Source organism: Procambarus clarkii, chromosome 38 (genome assembly GCF_040958095.1).
Source record: "Procambarus clarkii isolate CNS0578487 chromosome 38, FALCON_Pclarkii_2.0, whole genome shotgun sequence".
Classification (NCBI taxonomy): domain Eukaryota; kingdom Metazoa; phylum Arthropoda; class Malacostraca; order Decapoda; family Cambaridae; genus Procambarus; species Procambarus clarkii.
The window spans coordinates 42,913,802-42,929,256 of record NC_091187.1 but is presented as its reverse complement, the minus strand read 5'-3'; the positions used below and the strand labels follow the sequence as shown (position 1 = coordinate 42,929,256).

Genomic DNA, 15,455 nt, shown 5'->3' with positions numbered 1-15,455 from the left:
GTAAAGGTAAGATAAAGGACAAATTAACACGTAAGGGACAAACAAAAAGAAAAGTAATAACAAACCTGCTTGTTTCTAGTGACTAGATCAAAGGAAAACCAAAATTTCCCTGAACTGTGACAAGTGAAAAGCAGCTGCTAGACAAAGTGGGAAAAGTTCACTAGACCCCATATGCACATAAAAGAATAATATGCTTAATATTAAACAATTAGAAATAAACACATATTTCTATACAGAAATTCCAGATAAGCATAAAAATTACTCAAAGCTTCTAGTACTTCCAGAAGGAATTAAAAAAAAAAAAAAAAAAAAAAAAAAACAGCAAGAACTAAGTTTAGAGCAGTTTTTAGTTTTTTTTTAAACCAAAAGCATTAATAACCAAAGGAAGCATGGTTAAATATCAATTTAGAACTTTTAATGTTATTTACTACTAATCCTTACATTCACTTAATATACCAGAATAATATGGTATTTGCGGAGGACTTATTTCTTTTGAAGGTGTATTCTCATATGAAGATGGCGAACACTTCTTCTTGGATTGAGACGAGTGATGATTGCCTGAAATTATTTAAATTGTTTAATGTATTGAATGGCATTTTTCAAGTTGCAAATTTTTTTTAAATTACTGTAGTAGGTTATCAATGCTTACGTTTGTTATTCTCGGAATTCTCTTCTTCATATTTGAAGCATGGTTTCCTTTTTCGTTGTCGAGGATAGCCCATATCGTCTTCAGTTTCGACATTTGAAGTGTCTTCCGCAGCTAAGCATCTTCGTTTTGCAACGTCAAAATCATCTGTAATAATTGAATATAATTAGTAATATATCAGCGAGATATATATTTATCGTTACCTAGTAGAGTAGTGAACACTAAGAAATAACTTAAATCAGCTTCCTAAAGAGATGTTTAATAAAACAACGTACATGATTTGGAACTTATAACTGGGGCACAAAAGTCTTAAGTAGCTATGAGGAAACCCATCTTGTGATTAAAATATAATTATAATGCTGTTTTTGTCTGCAGTGTTAAAGTTATGGTGAATGAATGAATAGGTGTCTTGTATCTTAAATCTTAATAATTATAAATTTAATACCTACCAGTTGTTGATAGGATTGTTGATACGACATGCACTCGCCAATTTGTCGTGTCTGGCTTTTCGTGCTTTTGGGCACTAACTGTATGCCTGCTCCGTGGCCACCAGCACAATATGGTTTCCTGAAAAGTCAAAATAAACTGTTACATGCTAATTTTAGCACTAATTTGGAATATTTTTAAAGCAACTCAATATATGCAATTTTTTAGTTTCAAAGTAATGCTTACATCATCAGATTTTTTAATCCAGGTTGTGGAGATGATACCCACACTACGATCATTGAAGCCTACCACTGCATACCGCTTTTCAGATGTCATCTACAAAATTGAAAAATCTTATTAAGGGTTGTTCTCTCCAAAAAAAGAAATTAGAATAAAGTTGGTAATAGATTTACTTGATTATGTCAATCATAGATTAGCCACATTTGTAAATGATTTTCGGTTGGTATAAACAGTAGCTGCCATGTATGGACTAAAAGGCTTAATACAGTTTTATCTATTAATGTGCTCTCAAAATATTAATAATTTTCATGAAATACAGGGTAATGGGATTTTTAAACAGGTAAATATTGGTCAAAAGATAATAGCTTTAATAAAAAACAAAATTGTGAATCTCATTAACTTACAATATTAGTTCAAACTATTATTAAAGCATGGATACAGTATTTAAATACGTACTTGTCATAAGTCATGTAGTATTGACAGAAAAGTATTTGCGCTTTCTGTCTCGATCATCATACCTGTGCGGTTTAGTTTTCTTGCTGGAATCACCTTCATGGATGAATTCCTAGTAAGAACCTTAAATGCTCCAATTAATTTGGAGTTACAAGGTTTCTCAAAGAGAGGTATACTTCTCGAATATACCCTGCAAAGGAACATGCTGTCTCCATTTTCATCGGTGTCACTGACAGTGTCCAAAACTTGGCAGCAAGTTTCATTATTCAGCAAATAGGCATTGTTTGGTGCCTTGGTATATATTTTATGTTCTGTATTTGGTGTATAAATCCTTTGAGCATGCTGCATCTCTTTCAGCCTCTTTGCAATTTGAACAAGAGGGTTTTTACTTGATCGAACCATATTCTTAACCTGCTGCAGGTAATTTTCAAATGGAAATGCTGAACATCTGTCCAAACTACCAAACTCTTTGGCATCAGAGGATATGTGTGTTAGGCAGTGTACATTGTACACTAAAAAATCCTTACCATACAGCTCACGAGCCTTTAACACAAAGTACAGCAAAAGATCATGTGCATATTGGCTGTAATTTAACTGAATCAATTTAGGTGATACAAGAATAGAAATGGCTACACTCAGAGTCAGGAAATGGTCATACAATTCTTTGGGTAAGATTCCCTTCAGTACAATCTTACCGGTGTAGAGAAGGAGTTGCCTGTATTCAGTCGCTTTCCATCTATCAACCTCTGAAAGACTTCGAGGTTTACGTGCAAAGTGCATAGGCACAAATTGTGTTAGTTGAATTAGACGCTGACTAATTTCATCAACTTGGCGAGCACATAATTTTACGTTTTTATTTCGTATCCAGGCAAGAAGTAACCTTTTCATAACCCCAAGACATATCTGATGCATATAGTCTATGGGAAAAGTACTCACCATATTTATATTTAAGTCACAGAATGGTGATCTACCATGGTGATGTTGAGAATTAGATTGATTACGAAAATCTTCATCTGTTATGAGTTGTAAATTTTTCACTTGTTGATAAGTCATTCTTCCATTCCAAACACCCTCTTGGGTACATCTATCACACCCAAAGTAGCCAGAGTGGAGTTTGATTGCCTTCACCATTGCTTTTGCTGGGGCATCACATATGACTCCTTTTAGTTTTACTGGCAATGTTTTGTCATCATTTTAAAATCCATAGTGCATAATTTTTTTCAAATCCTGAATGAATTCATTTAAAAAATCTAAATCACTAGGTTTAGAGCTTCCGTATGTGAGGACTACTGGGAAAACTCTTATAGGTTTGACATTATTGATAGCACAAAGAACAGGCCATAAACTTTCATTTTTACTTCTAAATATTGGCAAACCATCAATGTTGCAAATTAAAGATATTTCTGCCAAATCTCTTATTGTTGATTTAGGATACAGCCTTAAAGTTTTCAACATTTCCTCCTCTAACCCCAAGTAGATATACATCATGCCTGATTTAGTCTCAGTAGGTATATGTTTAACTGTATTCAGTAACGAACGAGCTGTTTTTGGCAAGTCAGCATGTCCCTGTTTTCTCAATTTTTTTAATAAATTATCAATGGCATTGTGTGTTATGCCATATTTATTAACCCATACTAACAATACATCTGATAATGATTTATCATCCTCATCACCACTGCTCTCTGACTCTGATGATATTGGGTCATGCTCATCAATCATGTCCCAAGTCCAATCTCTCTCTCTCTGACTTTCAAGAGATGATGCATCTTCATTGGCTCCACAACCAATATTAGGTTCTGAATTAGATGACAAAGCAGCATGGTCATCGTCTATGCTGTTTGTTGTAACATTGGCCAAAGGATCCTGATTCAACAACTGAATCTCAACCTCATCACTATTTTCATTTTTGCCATGCTGGGACGCCTGTTCTTTTAGGCGTCGCTTTTTGGCCCGTGACATACGCTGCCATCTTGTGTGGTATTCTCTTCTTTTTTCTATAATGTGTGCATACATTCTGAAGGAGAAAGGCCAAGTGCTACATTACCAATTACTATTACAAGATTATTAGTAAAGTACTGTACTGCAAAAAGCAAATAAAATGGGGTAAACTAAACTTTGAAAACAAATAATAATTAAAACAGGTAAATTAGTAAAATAACAAAGGCTTAAGCAGACATGACTCTGCTTAAGCCATGTAAAGCAGACAGATAAGATGGCAATATATAAGGGGAAAAAATTAAAAAGCTTGGATATAAAACTAATTGAGATCAAAAGCATAAATTACTAAAGTAGGGGAAAAAATAACAAATGACTTCATAAAAAAATTATCCAATTGCCAACAGCAACTTGGTAGTACGAGTCTAAGAAACAAACAAAATTTAAATGCTGTTATCTGCAATGAAACAATACATACTATTGCACGTACCGAAACATTGATGAATGTAAAAAATAGAGAACTATTTGCTGAATGTCCCATAAATGGATTTAAACTATTTTACACAAAGAGGGGGGAGAAGCCATGTATGTTAGGGAATATTTGAAATGTAGTCTCGAAAAGTACACAACTGTGATAGGAAAATTAGGTCACATGGAGGAGTGGGTCTGTATACTATGGAAGACCTTGTATGCTCGGAGCTCCTTAACATTACAAATGAGGTGGTAGAGGTATTGGGATTAAAAATAGAGAAAATAAATTTAGTGATTATTCTAATATACAAACCGCCAGATGCAACGGCCGAGGAATTCACAGAACAGATAAACAAAATGGAGAACTCGATACCTCATATTATCTTCCTAGGTGACTTCAACTTGCCTAGTCTAAGATGGAGAATAGCAAACAATAATATTATACCAGGAAATTTATCGAGACCTACCCACTCAGCTTCCTGGCAATACGTTAGTAATGAATAAATATGATATATTTACTCATTATAATGTTGGTGCTGAATGTACAACACGAAAAAACATAATTTTAATCTGAAAAAGGATCTTTTTATAAAGAAATTAGACGAAAATAAAGAGCTGGTGACGCCAAATCAAGTCGATGATCCAAGCGTCGGTTAGGTTAAGTTAGGTCAACCTAACCTATTATATTTATTCATTACTAACGTATTGCCAGGAAGCTTTGTGAAGCTTGTGTAGCTTGTGGTAGCTTGTGGTAATTAGACGGACCCTCATTTTAACAGAAACTTGGCTAAGTAAAGACTATACCCAACTCTACAACTTAGCTGGTTATAAAGGCATTCATAATTGCAGGCCTAGTAAAAAAGGAGGTGTTATACCAAAACAGATGCAGACCTAGGAAACAGGATTTCTTCAACAGAAATTTTGAAATTGTTCACAATTTTTGTTACACCAAAGTTGGAGTATGCAGCAGTTGTATGGTGTGCCCATATCTTAGAAAGCATATCAACAAACTGGAAACGGTGCAGAGACATGCCACTAAGTGGCATTAACTAAATGCCATTAAATATGCCAAATATACTACATAAATATACATACTACACATGCACAATAATTGTCCTGGGACCTCTGATATTCATAATATAATATATATATATATATATATATATATATATATATATATATATATATATATATATATATATATATATATATATATATATATATATATATATATATATATATATATATATATATATATATGTATATATAGGGCCATCAACACACCTCCAGCTAGGGCCACCAACACACCTCCAGGGCCATCAACACGCCTCCAGGGCCATCAACACAACACCACCATCAACACACCTCCAGCCAGGGCCACCAACACACCTCCAGCCAGAGCCACCAACACACCTCCAGCCAGGGCCATCAACACACCTCCAGCCAGGGCCATCAACACACCTCCAGCCAGGGCCACCAACACACCTCCAGCCAGGGCCACCAACACACCTCCAGCCAGGGCCACCAACACACCTCCAGCCAGGGCCACCAACACACCTCCAGCCAGGGCCATCAACACACCTCCAGCCAGGGCCACCAACACACCTCCAGCCAGGGCCACCAACACACCTCCAGCCAGGGCCACCAACACACCTCCAGCCAGGGCCACCAACACACCTCCAGCCAGGGCCACCAACACACCTCCAGCCAGGGCCACCAACACACCTCCAGCCAGGGCCACCAACACACCTCCAGCCAGGGCCACCAACACACCTCCAGCCAGGGCCACCAACACACCTCCAGCCAGGGCCACCAACACACCTCCAGCCAGGGCCACCAACACACCTCCAGCCAGGGCCACCAACACACCTCCAGCCAGGGCCACCAACACACCTCCAGCCAGGGCCACCAACACACCTCCAGCCAGGGCCACCAACACACCTCCAGCCAGGGCCACCAACACACCTCCAGCCAGGGCCACCAACACACCTCCAGCCAGGGCCACCAACACACCTCCAGCCAGGGCCACCAACACACCTCCAGCCAGGGCCACCAACACACCTCCTGCCAGGGCCACCAACACACCTCCAGCCAGGGCCACCAACACACCTCCAGCCAGGGCCACCAACACACCTCCAGCCAGGGCCACCAACACACCTCCAGCCAGGGCCACCAACACACCTCCAGCCAGGGCCACCAACACACCTCCAGCCAGGGCCACCAACACACCTCCAGCCAGGGCCACCAACACACCTCCAGCCAGGGCCACCAACACACCTCCAGCCAGGGCCACCAACACACCTCCAGCCAGGGCCACCAACACACCTCCAGCCAGGGCCACCAACACACCTCCAGCCAGGGCCACCAACACACCTCCAGCCAGGGCCACCAACACACCTCCAGCCAGGGCCACCAACACACCTCCAGCCAGGGCCACCAACACACCATCCAGCCTACCACCACAAGCTTATAAATATACTACACATGTCTAAGAGCAAATAAAAGAAAACAGTTACCTTAACTATTGAAGATGCAGCAGGATTTTGTGGATAAGCCAGCAGCAGTCCCTCTCGACACGGTTTTAAAATGGCGGCGACTACCACAACATGCAACGAGCCTAAAGAATGTCCAGCGCTAGCATTATCTAAACGCTATTATATATTATCAAGCAATACGGAAATCTAAAATAAAAAAAATGATACAAATAATTGTATTAAATATTTATTTGCAATTACAATACCTCGGGAATATATTTTTGCGTTAGCAATACATATTAAGTTCGTATTTAGTTTAACTCATTTAAATTCTTTACAAATAATAACCTGATTTTACCTGATGGCCATTAACATTAATGTTTTATGTTGATACATTTCATACCCTTATTATTTCAATTTCTTTCTTTATTATGCACCCCATACCCATCCCGTGGGCGGTGGTGTAAATGATTACAGAGGCACATAATGGGTTCAGGAACTGAACTCTCTAGTTTGTTTAGCTAAGCAAATAACAATTTTTGACGCTAGTTACAAAATTATTAATGTTATATATACATGTACACACTCTCATACATACATGTACATATATATATATATATACGTATACATATATACATACACATGCATATTTATAATCACCCACACAAATACACACATCAATAATCTCTGTCACTTATTTTATACATGTTCTTGTAGAACATTCTATTGCGAACACATTGGGCGCTGCCCAATAAACTCGCCCCTTCGGGGCAAAATTATTTTTTTTTTTTAATCTTGGTGGAACATAAAATGGCCGCCTGTGTTTATGCTGTCGTCAGATGGCGCTGTGACGTCACAGAAGAGGGAAGCACGTACTGCGCATTAATGCCTCGATCCCTCGTTATTTATTTATTTTATTTATTTATATATATATATATACAAGAACGTACATTGGGGGGGTAAGAGACAACATAGAGCTTAAGTTAGAATTATAATCTTGTAAAACCACTAGCTTGCATATATAGCGTTTCGGGCAAGTCCTTAAACTAATCTTTGAGCAAATTCTTAAACAGAGTTTTAGAGAAATAATTAAATGTAAAATTGATAAAAAGTGTTTAACAGGTACATTACAGCTTTACTTTACAAGTACAGATGATTTTAAGTAGGATAATTACAGTAAAATTGTCAAAAAATTGTTTACAGGTACGATGCAAGAATTTTCGACACAAAAGCAGATCAGAACAATACACAATAATGAACAAGGAATCCTAAGTACAATTAGGAAAACATCTCAGGGTTATACATTGGATTACTGAAGCACAATATGAGGATCATTACAAATAGTAATGCAGTAGAATATGCACTCATATTCTATTATTAAGTTAATATTAAGTTCCTTCCTCATGTTAAGTATCTTTGTGGTACTAGGGACATCCAAGGATTATCTTCAAGGCTTCGTTCTGCAAGTTTTCAAGCCCTTTAAGCTTTCTTTCAGTCATCAAGGCAAGCAGAGATGCAACATAATCCACTACCTCCTTTATGAACTGGCGTTACTCTTGCGTTTTTAAGGATATCAGGGAAGATATGACACTCAAGGGATTTGTTGAACAGCAGAGCTATAGGTGGCACAAGGGCATTGGAGGCGCTCTTGTATACAATGGATGGGATTTCACTGATGTTCCCAGCTTTGGTTTTTAGTGAATGTATGATGGACACAACATCTGACGGGCTGACTGGTGAGAGGAGAAGAGAGTTTGGATAGCTGCCTGAGAGATATGTGTTGATATGTGTCTGACTCTGTGGGATTTTACTTGCAAGGTTAGCACCAATCGATGAAAAGAAGCTATTAAATTCATTCGCCATTTCTAAGTCAGATGACAGTGTAAGGCCATCCTTAGAGAGTGTTATCTGGTTGTGGGAGTGTTGTTTAGTTCCCAGGATGTTAGAGATGGTATTCCATGTGCTTTTCATGTTGCCTTTTGCTTCTTTGAATCTAGTCTCATAGTATGAAAGTTTTGCTTTTCTTATGATACTGGTAAGCACTGACGAGTACCTTTTAACTACTTCCATTGGAATTAGGCCACTCCTAAATTTCTTTTCGTATTCATGTTTTTTGTTGATTGATTTGATTATGCCACTTGTGAGCCACGGGTTATTTTTTCTTTTATCAGTTACTTGTTTGGTAAGGAGGGGACAGTGAGTGTTGTAGAGGCTGAGAGTTTTGTAGAGAAAGAGGTTAGTTGATGAGTTTATATCCTGTGAATTATTAAATTCAGATTCCCAGTTAATATTGTGAAGTGCATTAGAGAGATTGCCTAAAGCTGATTCACTATGTAGCCTGAATGAAAGTTTTTTGGTTTCTGGTGGTGATGTGTCAATGTTTGCTATGAGGAAAGTAGGATAGTGGTCAGTTGTTCTGTCATAAATTACCCCAGATGTAAGGGGAGCTGTTATATTAGTCCAAAGGTGATCCAGGGTAGTGGCAGATGTTTGAGTGACTCGGGTGGGCTTGGTGATTGTGGGGATTAGCATACAGGAGTGCATGCTGTTACGGAAATAGTCAACTTGAGGGTTGTTTTCAACATTCAATAAAGAAATTCTGGAGGGCTTCTGTGCAAGGGTTAGGATGAGCTAGCCTAAGCATTTTTATACCAATTTGACAGTTATTTTCAGTAACACGATAAACAACGCTCGGAATATTAAGTTCCTTTCTCATATTAAGTATCTTTGTGGTACGAGGGCACCCAAGGATTATCCTCACGGCTTCGTTCTGCAATTTTTCAAGCCCTCCAAGCTTTCTTTCAGGATGCCTTAAAGTTAGTTTAGTTCATTTATTATGCACCCCATACCCATCTTGTGGGCAGTAGTGGAAAGGGTTGCAGAGGCACATATATATGGGCTCAGGGACTGAACCCCACAATTCATTTAGCTAAGCAAGTTACAATCTTGATGAGCTAGTTACAAAATTCAGTATAAGTCGTCACATCAACAATGGGTTCGAGATCGATCACAAGTACAGTTTCTAAATTAAGCAACTGACATATGTGGAGAGCTAGTGTCACAATTGATATGTTTGTCCTGCACACCGCCCCTCATCCAGTGGGCAGCGGTGGATAGGTTACAATCACTTTGTTACTACTTACAGTTAGCAAACTGGGGATATTTGGCTAAAATTTCTGGTACCAGATAATTTTGAATGAAATATTGACACATCGTTGGTACATTGGTTATAAAATTGTCTCTGAATTCACTATCACATAGTGACGGAGGGTGTGCGAATAATTTTGTTGACAGTTAACATTTGGTCAGGTCTACATCGGCAGATAATGAGAATTCCCAGAAATACTTGTAACCGAGTCTAAGCCGAGCAGTAGTAACATCTAGAAGTCTGCTGATTTTATTGGATGAACCATAGATGTGTCGCTCCTCTTGCATAATAGTATTGAACGAAAGTTAATCTCCCCAAACAATTTCGCGTTTTGGGCAAGTTACCCCTCCACTCTCTCCATTTTTTTTTGGACATTCCCTGGTAGTGTGCGGAAATACTGAAAAGTGTATACTCTTTTCAACTTTGTCACCTTAATTCTCGTCCTATGTCTTTCATTTTGGTATCAATGCGTTCGCAATAGAATTCCCAACAGAACTATGTGAATATAATGTCAAAGACAGCAGCGCGCTCCACCCGCCGACAAGATGAATGTAGGCCAAGGGTACCAGAAAAAGAAAGCTGAGCGTGATAATACTGAAAAGTGTATACCCTTTTCAACTTTGTTACCTCAATTCTCATCCTAGGTTTTTCAATTTAGCATCAATGTGTTCGCAATAGAATTCTCTACAGGACTAAAGGCATATAAACTCCAAAAGCCCGGCTTACCATCCGCAACAAACAGAGAAAGCGAGAGCGTGTTACCAGGGAGCGCACAAGAGCGATAAAATGTATACACTCTTTTCATTCTGGTCACCTCAATTGTCATCCTAGGTCTTTCATTTTGGTATCAATGTGTTCGCAATAGAATTTCCAACCGGAATTTATGCATGAAATGTCAAAAACAGCAGCGTGCTCCACCCGCTGACGTGATGAAAGCACGGCGGACCATCCACACAAAACAGAGAAAGTGAGAGAAAGTAACCTGGGAGCACTCTAGTGCAATGTAATGTGAACACACTTTTCACTTTGGTTACCTCAATTCTCGTCATATGTCTTTCATTTTGGTATCAATGTGTTCGCAATTGTATCTTATTGTATCAATTGTATTTTAGGCTCACCACGATGCAATCTGATAGTACCACACGTGTATATACCTATCTTCAAGCAGCAATTCACTCATTCAAACCGACTTATAATAGTTATCCATATATAAATGGTAATCTTTGTTCTACCTGTTAACCTGTCATATGAAGAAAGATTGTCAAAACTTATATTACATTCTCTAGAAAAGCAAAGAATTAGGAGTGACATATGGTAGAGGTGCACAATGGGATGAATGGACATAACAAAGGGGACATTAATGGGGTATTAAAAGTAGCAACACAAGACAGAACTCGAAACAAAGTGTAAAAATTGGAAAAATTTAGATTTAGGAAAGAACTGCATGAGTAAATACACTGGGTTTGTACCTTAAGGTTCATGTATGCAATATTACAGAGTTCCAGTTAACTCCCATGCATGCAATTAATTTATGTTATGTTTATGTTTTTTATGTTAAAATGTTTTTGTTGATTTGTTTGTATATTTTCATAAGTAAAGCATGCTTACCGTCTTATTCCAAGTTTTATGATAACTTTACAATGTTTAAAACATAAAGTTCAATATATATTCTGGTTTTCATACAGGAACTATACGTTAATATAACATCATAATAACGTAATGATGTCGTGTAAATAACGTTATACTGACGTCATATAAATGTTATATTTATGTTATAAGAACGTAAATTGGATAGCTTTACAGAAAGTAAACAAAAAAACTAAATGTTGACTGAAAATTATTTATTCTTAAATATAAAGCATGAAAACATTATAATACCATAGCATTTACTATTATTTTTAAATTTTTACATAAATCTTAAAAAACTGTGTCATAAGAATATATGTTTTTAGTTATATCCTTTGGTTTTAAGAATGTCAGATATACGTATTTATGTCAAAAGTTACAGTATTACCTTTGTGGAACCATTTAAAAACGTCCACAAACGTTCTGTGTTTGCTGGGAATGAGCATTCTGCGATCAGCAGTACCCCAAGAACTTCAAGATCTGGGGATCTGAGGCAAAGAGAAATGGACACCAGGAAGGCTAGGGATCCGTATATGTAAAATAATTAATGTAATTAATATAGTAAAATAACAGAAATAAGGACGAAAATAGTAAACCAACTCCCAGACTCATAATAAATTAATACGGACGAGATGGGAATAATAAAATGAATGACAGTACTATAAATTAATATAGCAACTAATGAATATATACATACACATACATATATATATATATATATATATATATATATATATATATATATATATATATATATATATATATATATATATATATATATATATATATATATATATATATATATATATATATACACATACATATATACACACACACACACAAACATTCACAAGTAATAAATAGTACCTTACAAATATAACGAAGTTTTCACTAAGAAAACGTAAAAGAGAGACATAAGCACTAGAAGGATAGGGAAAAGCACAAAATACTCCTTCCAAAGTACTAGGTTGCAGGGCCATTAGCCCGCTAACAGGGCGGGCCCGCCCCGCCCAGCTAAGGGCTCCACAGGGGTCCCGGCTAAGGGCGTAACGGACTGGCCCAGCTAATGGGCCTAGTACGGGGCCGACCGAGGGCATGGCGAAAAATGCCAGAGAAAACGATAACAAGTAAAGCAGAGGGAGGGTAGAAGTAAGGCGACTAAAACCCGGACCTAATAATAAAGAACTTAAATAAGTAGTAGTATGATACAGTAGGAACTGTATAAATAGATAAATAAGTAAATGTCCCACACTGGGGAGGAGGAAGTAAGCAGGGAAACCCTAACCTTAACAAACCAACAATAACGTAGCATGCACAACACGAACACTAGTGGTCAACAAGGACAAAATAAGGGCTTAACAAACAACAGTTGCCAAATGTAAACTGTAAAATCCTGCCTCTGAACATCAGCAGCTGGACATTGGCAACTGGGGCATCAACATCTGCCAAAGATAAATAAATAGTGGCAACTGGCCACCAGGGAAAACTTCAGTTATAAGTAGAAGTCCAACTGCAAGACAATTAGGGACCATATAGAACCTGGGAGCCAACAAGGGAATGATGAGTATCTTCGGCCGCTGCCGAAGATACAAAATTAGCGGCAACGGGCCAAGGGGGAAACTGCAGCAGTAAGGGAAGTGCGACTGCAAAACAGATCATGCTCAAAATAATGCTGGAATATAACTCTTTAGAGAAAACGGGATTAATGCATGAAGCTGAAATAAATTACAATCAAATACAATAAACTGAAAGGAGTGCTAATAGGCACAACGTCGGCTGGAACGCTTCTGCTGGAACTTCGGGAGCTGGCGCGTCGGCAGCTGGACCCTTGGGAGCTGGAACGCAGTAGGATGGGCATTATCATTTGGGACCGCTTCGACTGGAACATCAGGAACAACTTCAGCAGTAGCATGGGAGCTGGTCCAACAACCGCTGGAACGCCAGCAGCTGGACCATGGTCCACCTGAACAGCAGCAAGCTGGGACAGCAACAGCTGTACCCACAGCAGCTAGAACACCGACTGCCGGGAATGTCAGCAGCCGGAACAACAACAGCTGCAGCAGCTGGACACCAAAATTGAGCAACAACGTAGAAAGAGAGTGGCGGCTCGGACACTAGGACAGACGGCTGGACGAGCTGCAACAGACCCAACCGAGCATCGGCCGCTAGAACACAGTGACACGTCGCAGGGAGGACGTCAGCCGGACGTCAACCCCTGAACGAAGGCAGCTAAGACGTCGGTGGCTGTGAAACCCTTCCGGGCTACATCGGGCAGACAAAACGTCTGGATAAACCAGCGGCCTAGGGGGCCACTGTGACTTCCGGGCTACACCGGGCAGACAACATGTCTGGATAAACCAGCGGCCTGGAAGGCCGCATATTTATATGACCAATATAAATAAGATACCTGAATAACATCGCCGGCTTAACTCATCACAGGAAGAACGTCGGCTGGACATAAACCCCCGAACGCAGACAGCGAAGACGGCAGCGGCTATGACAACCTTCCTGGCTACATCGGGCAGACAAAACGTCTGGAGAAACCAGCGGCCTGGGAGGCCGCAGTATATTCCGGGCTACACCGGGCAGATAACACATCTGGATAAACCAGCGGCCTGGAAGGCCGCATATTTATATGACCAATATAAATATAATACCTGAATAATATCGCCGGCTTAACTCATCACAGGAAGAACGTCGGCTGGAGAGCAGCCCCTGGACGCAGTCAGCTAAGACAGCGGCTATGACAACCTTCCTGGCTACATTGGGCAGACAAAACGTCTGGATAAACCAGCGGCCTGGGAGGCCACACATGTCTGGATAAATCAGCAGCCGGGAGGCTGCAGATTCTTTCGGGCTACACCGGGCAGACAAAACGACTGGAAATGTTTACTGGTACTGGTAAACAAAACTGGTACTGTCTAGCTGTCGGTACTTAATAACTTAATGACAAAGTCAAGAAAACAAGTATAAAGGTAAAACGGTAAGTAAAATAACATGCACTTAGGCAATGCATAACTAGCAATAAATTGCTGATGGAACTAATCATAATACGAGTCCAAGATAAACTTAAAGGGAGAGGCATGAGGCCCGAACACAGCGTCTAGGACATCCTAGCTGACTTTACTTAACTTAAAGGTGAAGCATAAGTTAACAAACAATTGTAAACCAGTAAAGTAAAAACATGCAACAAGAGCGATGTAAATTGCGGGAAATTTGCTGAGGAAACTAAACGTAAATGCAGGGCCAGAATAAACTTAAAGCAAGAGGCAAGGGGCCCGATCCCTACAACTATCACATCCTAGCTGACTTTACATAATGACTTAAAGGCAAAGCAGAGGTTAAACAAACATAAATGTAAAACCAGCAAAGAAACACGCAGCTTGACACTGCATAAAATTCATTAATAAATTAAGGAAACTTATGGAAAATACAAGTCCATAAAAACTTAAAGCTAGAGGCCGGAGGCCTGTGGCACAGCAGCTAGCCTAACCTAGGTGACTTTACCTAATAACTTTATAGGCAATAAGCAAAAGTTAAAACAAACCTAAATGTAAAACCTGCAAAAGAATACATGCAGCTTGACACTGCATTAAATTCATAAATAAATTAAGGAAACTTATGGAAAATACAAGTCCATGAAAACTTAAAGCTAGGGGCCGGAGGCCTGTGACACAGCAGCTAGCCTAACCTAGCTGACTTTACCTAATAACTTAAAAGCGATAAGCAAAATGATAAATAAACATAATTGTAAACCAGCAATAAATAAATACACATGCAGCAAGACGTTGCATAATTTACGGGAATAATTACCTGATGTAATTAAACGTAAATGCAGGGCCAGTAATCTTAAAGCAAGAGGCAAGGGGGGTGGGGGCCGTACTCTGCGCCTATCACAGCCTAGCTGAGTTACTTAATAACTTAATGGCAAACAATAGTTAAACAATCACAATTGCAAAACCAGTAAGCGTAAATAACATGCAGCTTGACCTGCATAAATTGCAGTAATAAATTGAGGTAAATTAATGGTACGCAA

The 15,455-nt window shown here is 39.0% G+C and overlaps 1 protein-coding gene across 1 annotated transcript; it reads right to left on the bottom strand.

Annotated features, from left to right (window-relative positions):
- Positions 1–550: 550 nt before the first annotated feature.
- Positions 551–2,896, bottom strand: LOC138372352 (uncharacterized). The gene is made up of 4 exons (XM_069337634.1): positions 2,702–2,896; positions 1,319–1,408; positions 1,096–1,213; positions 551–793 (listed from the first exon to the last, which is right to left on the bottom strand). Exons 1-4 carry the CDS (start codon positions 2,894–2,896, stop codon positions 639–641), a joined length of 558 nt encoding a protein of 185 aa, XP_069193735.1. The 3' UTR covers positions 551–638.
- Positions 2,897–15,455: the final 12,559 nt, after the last annotated feature.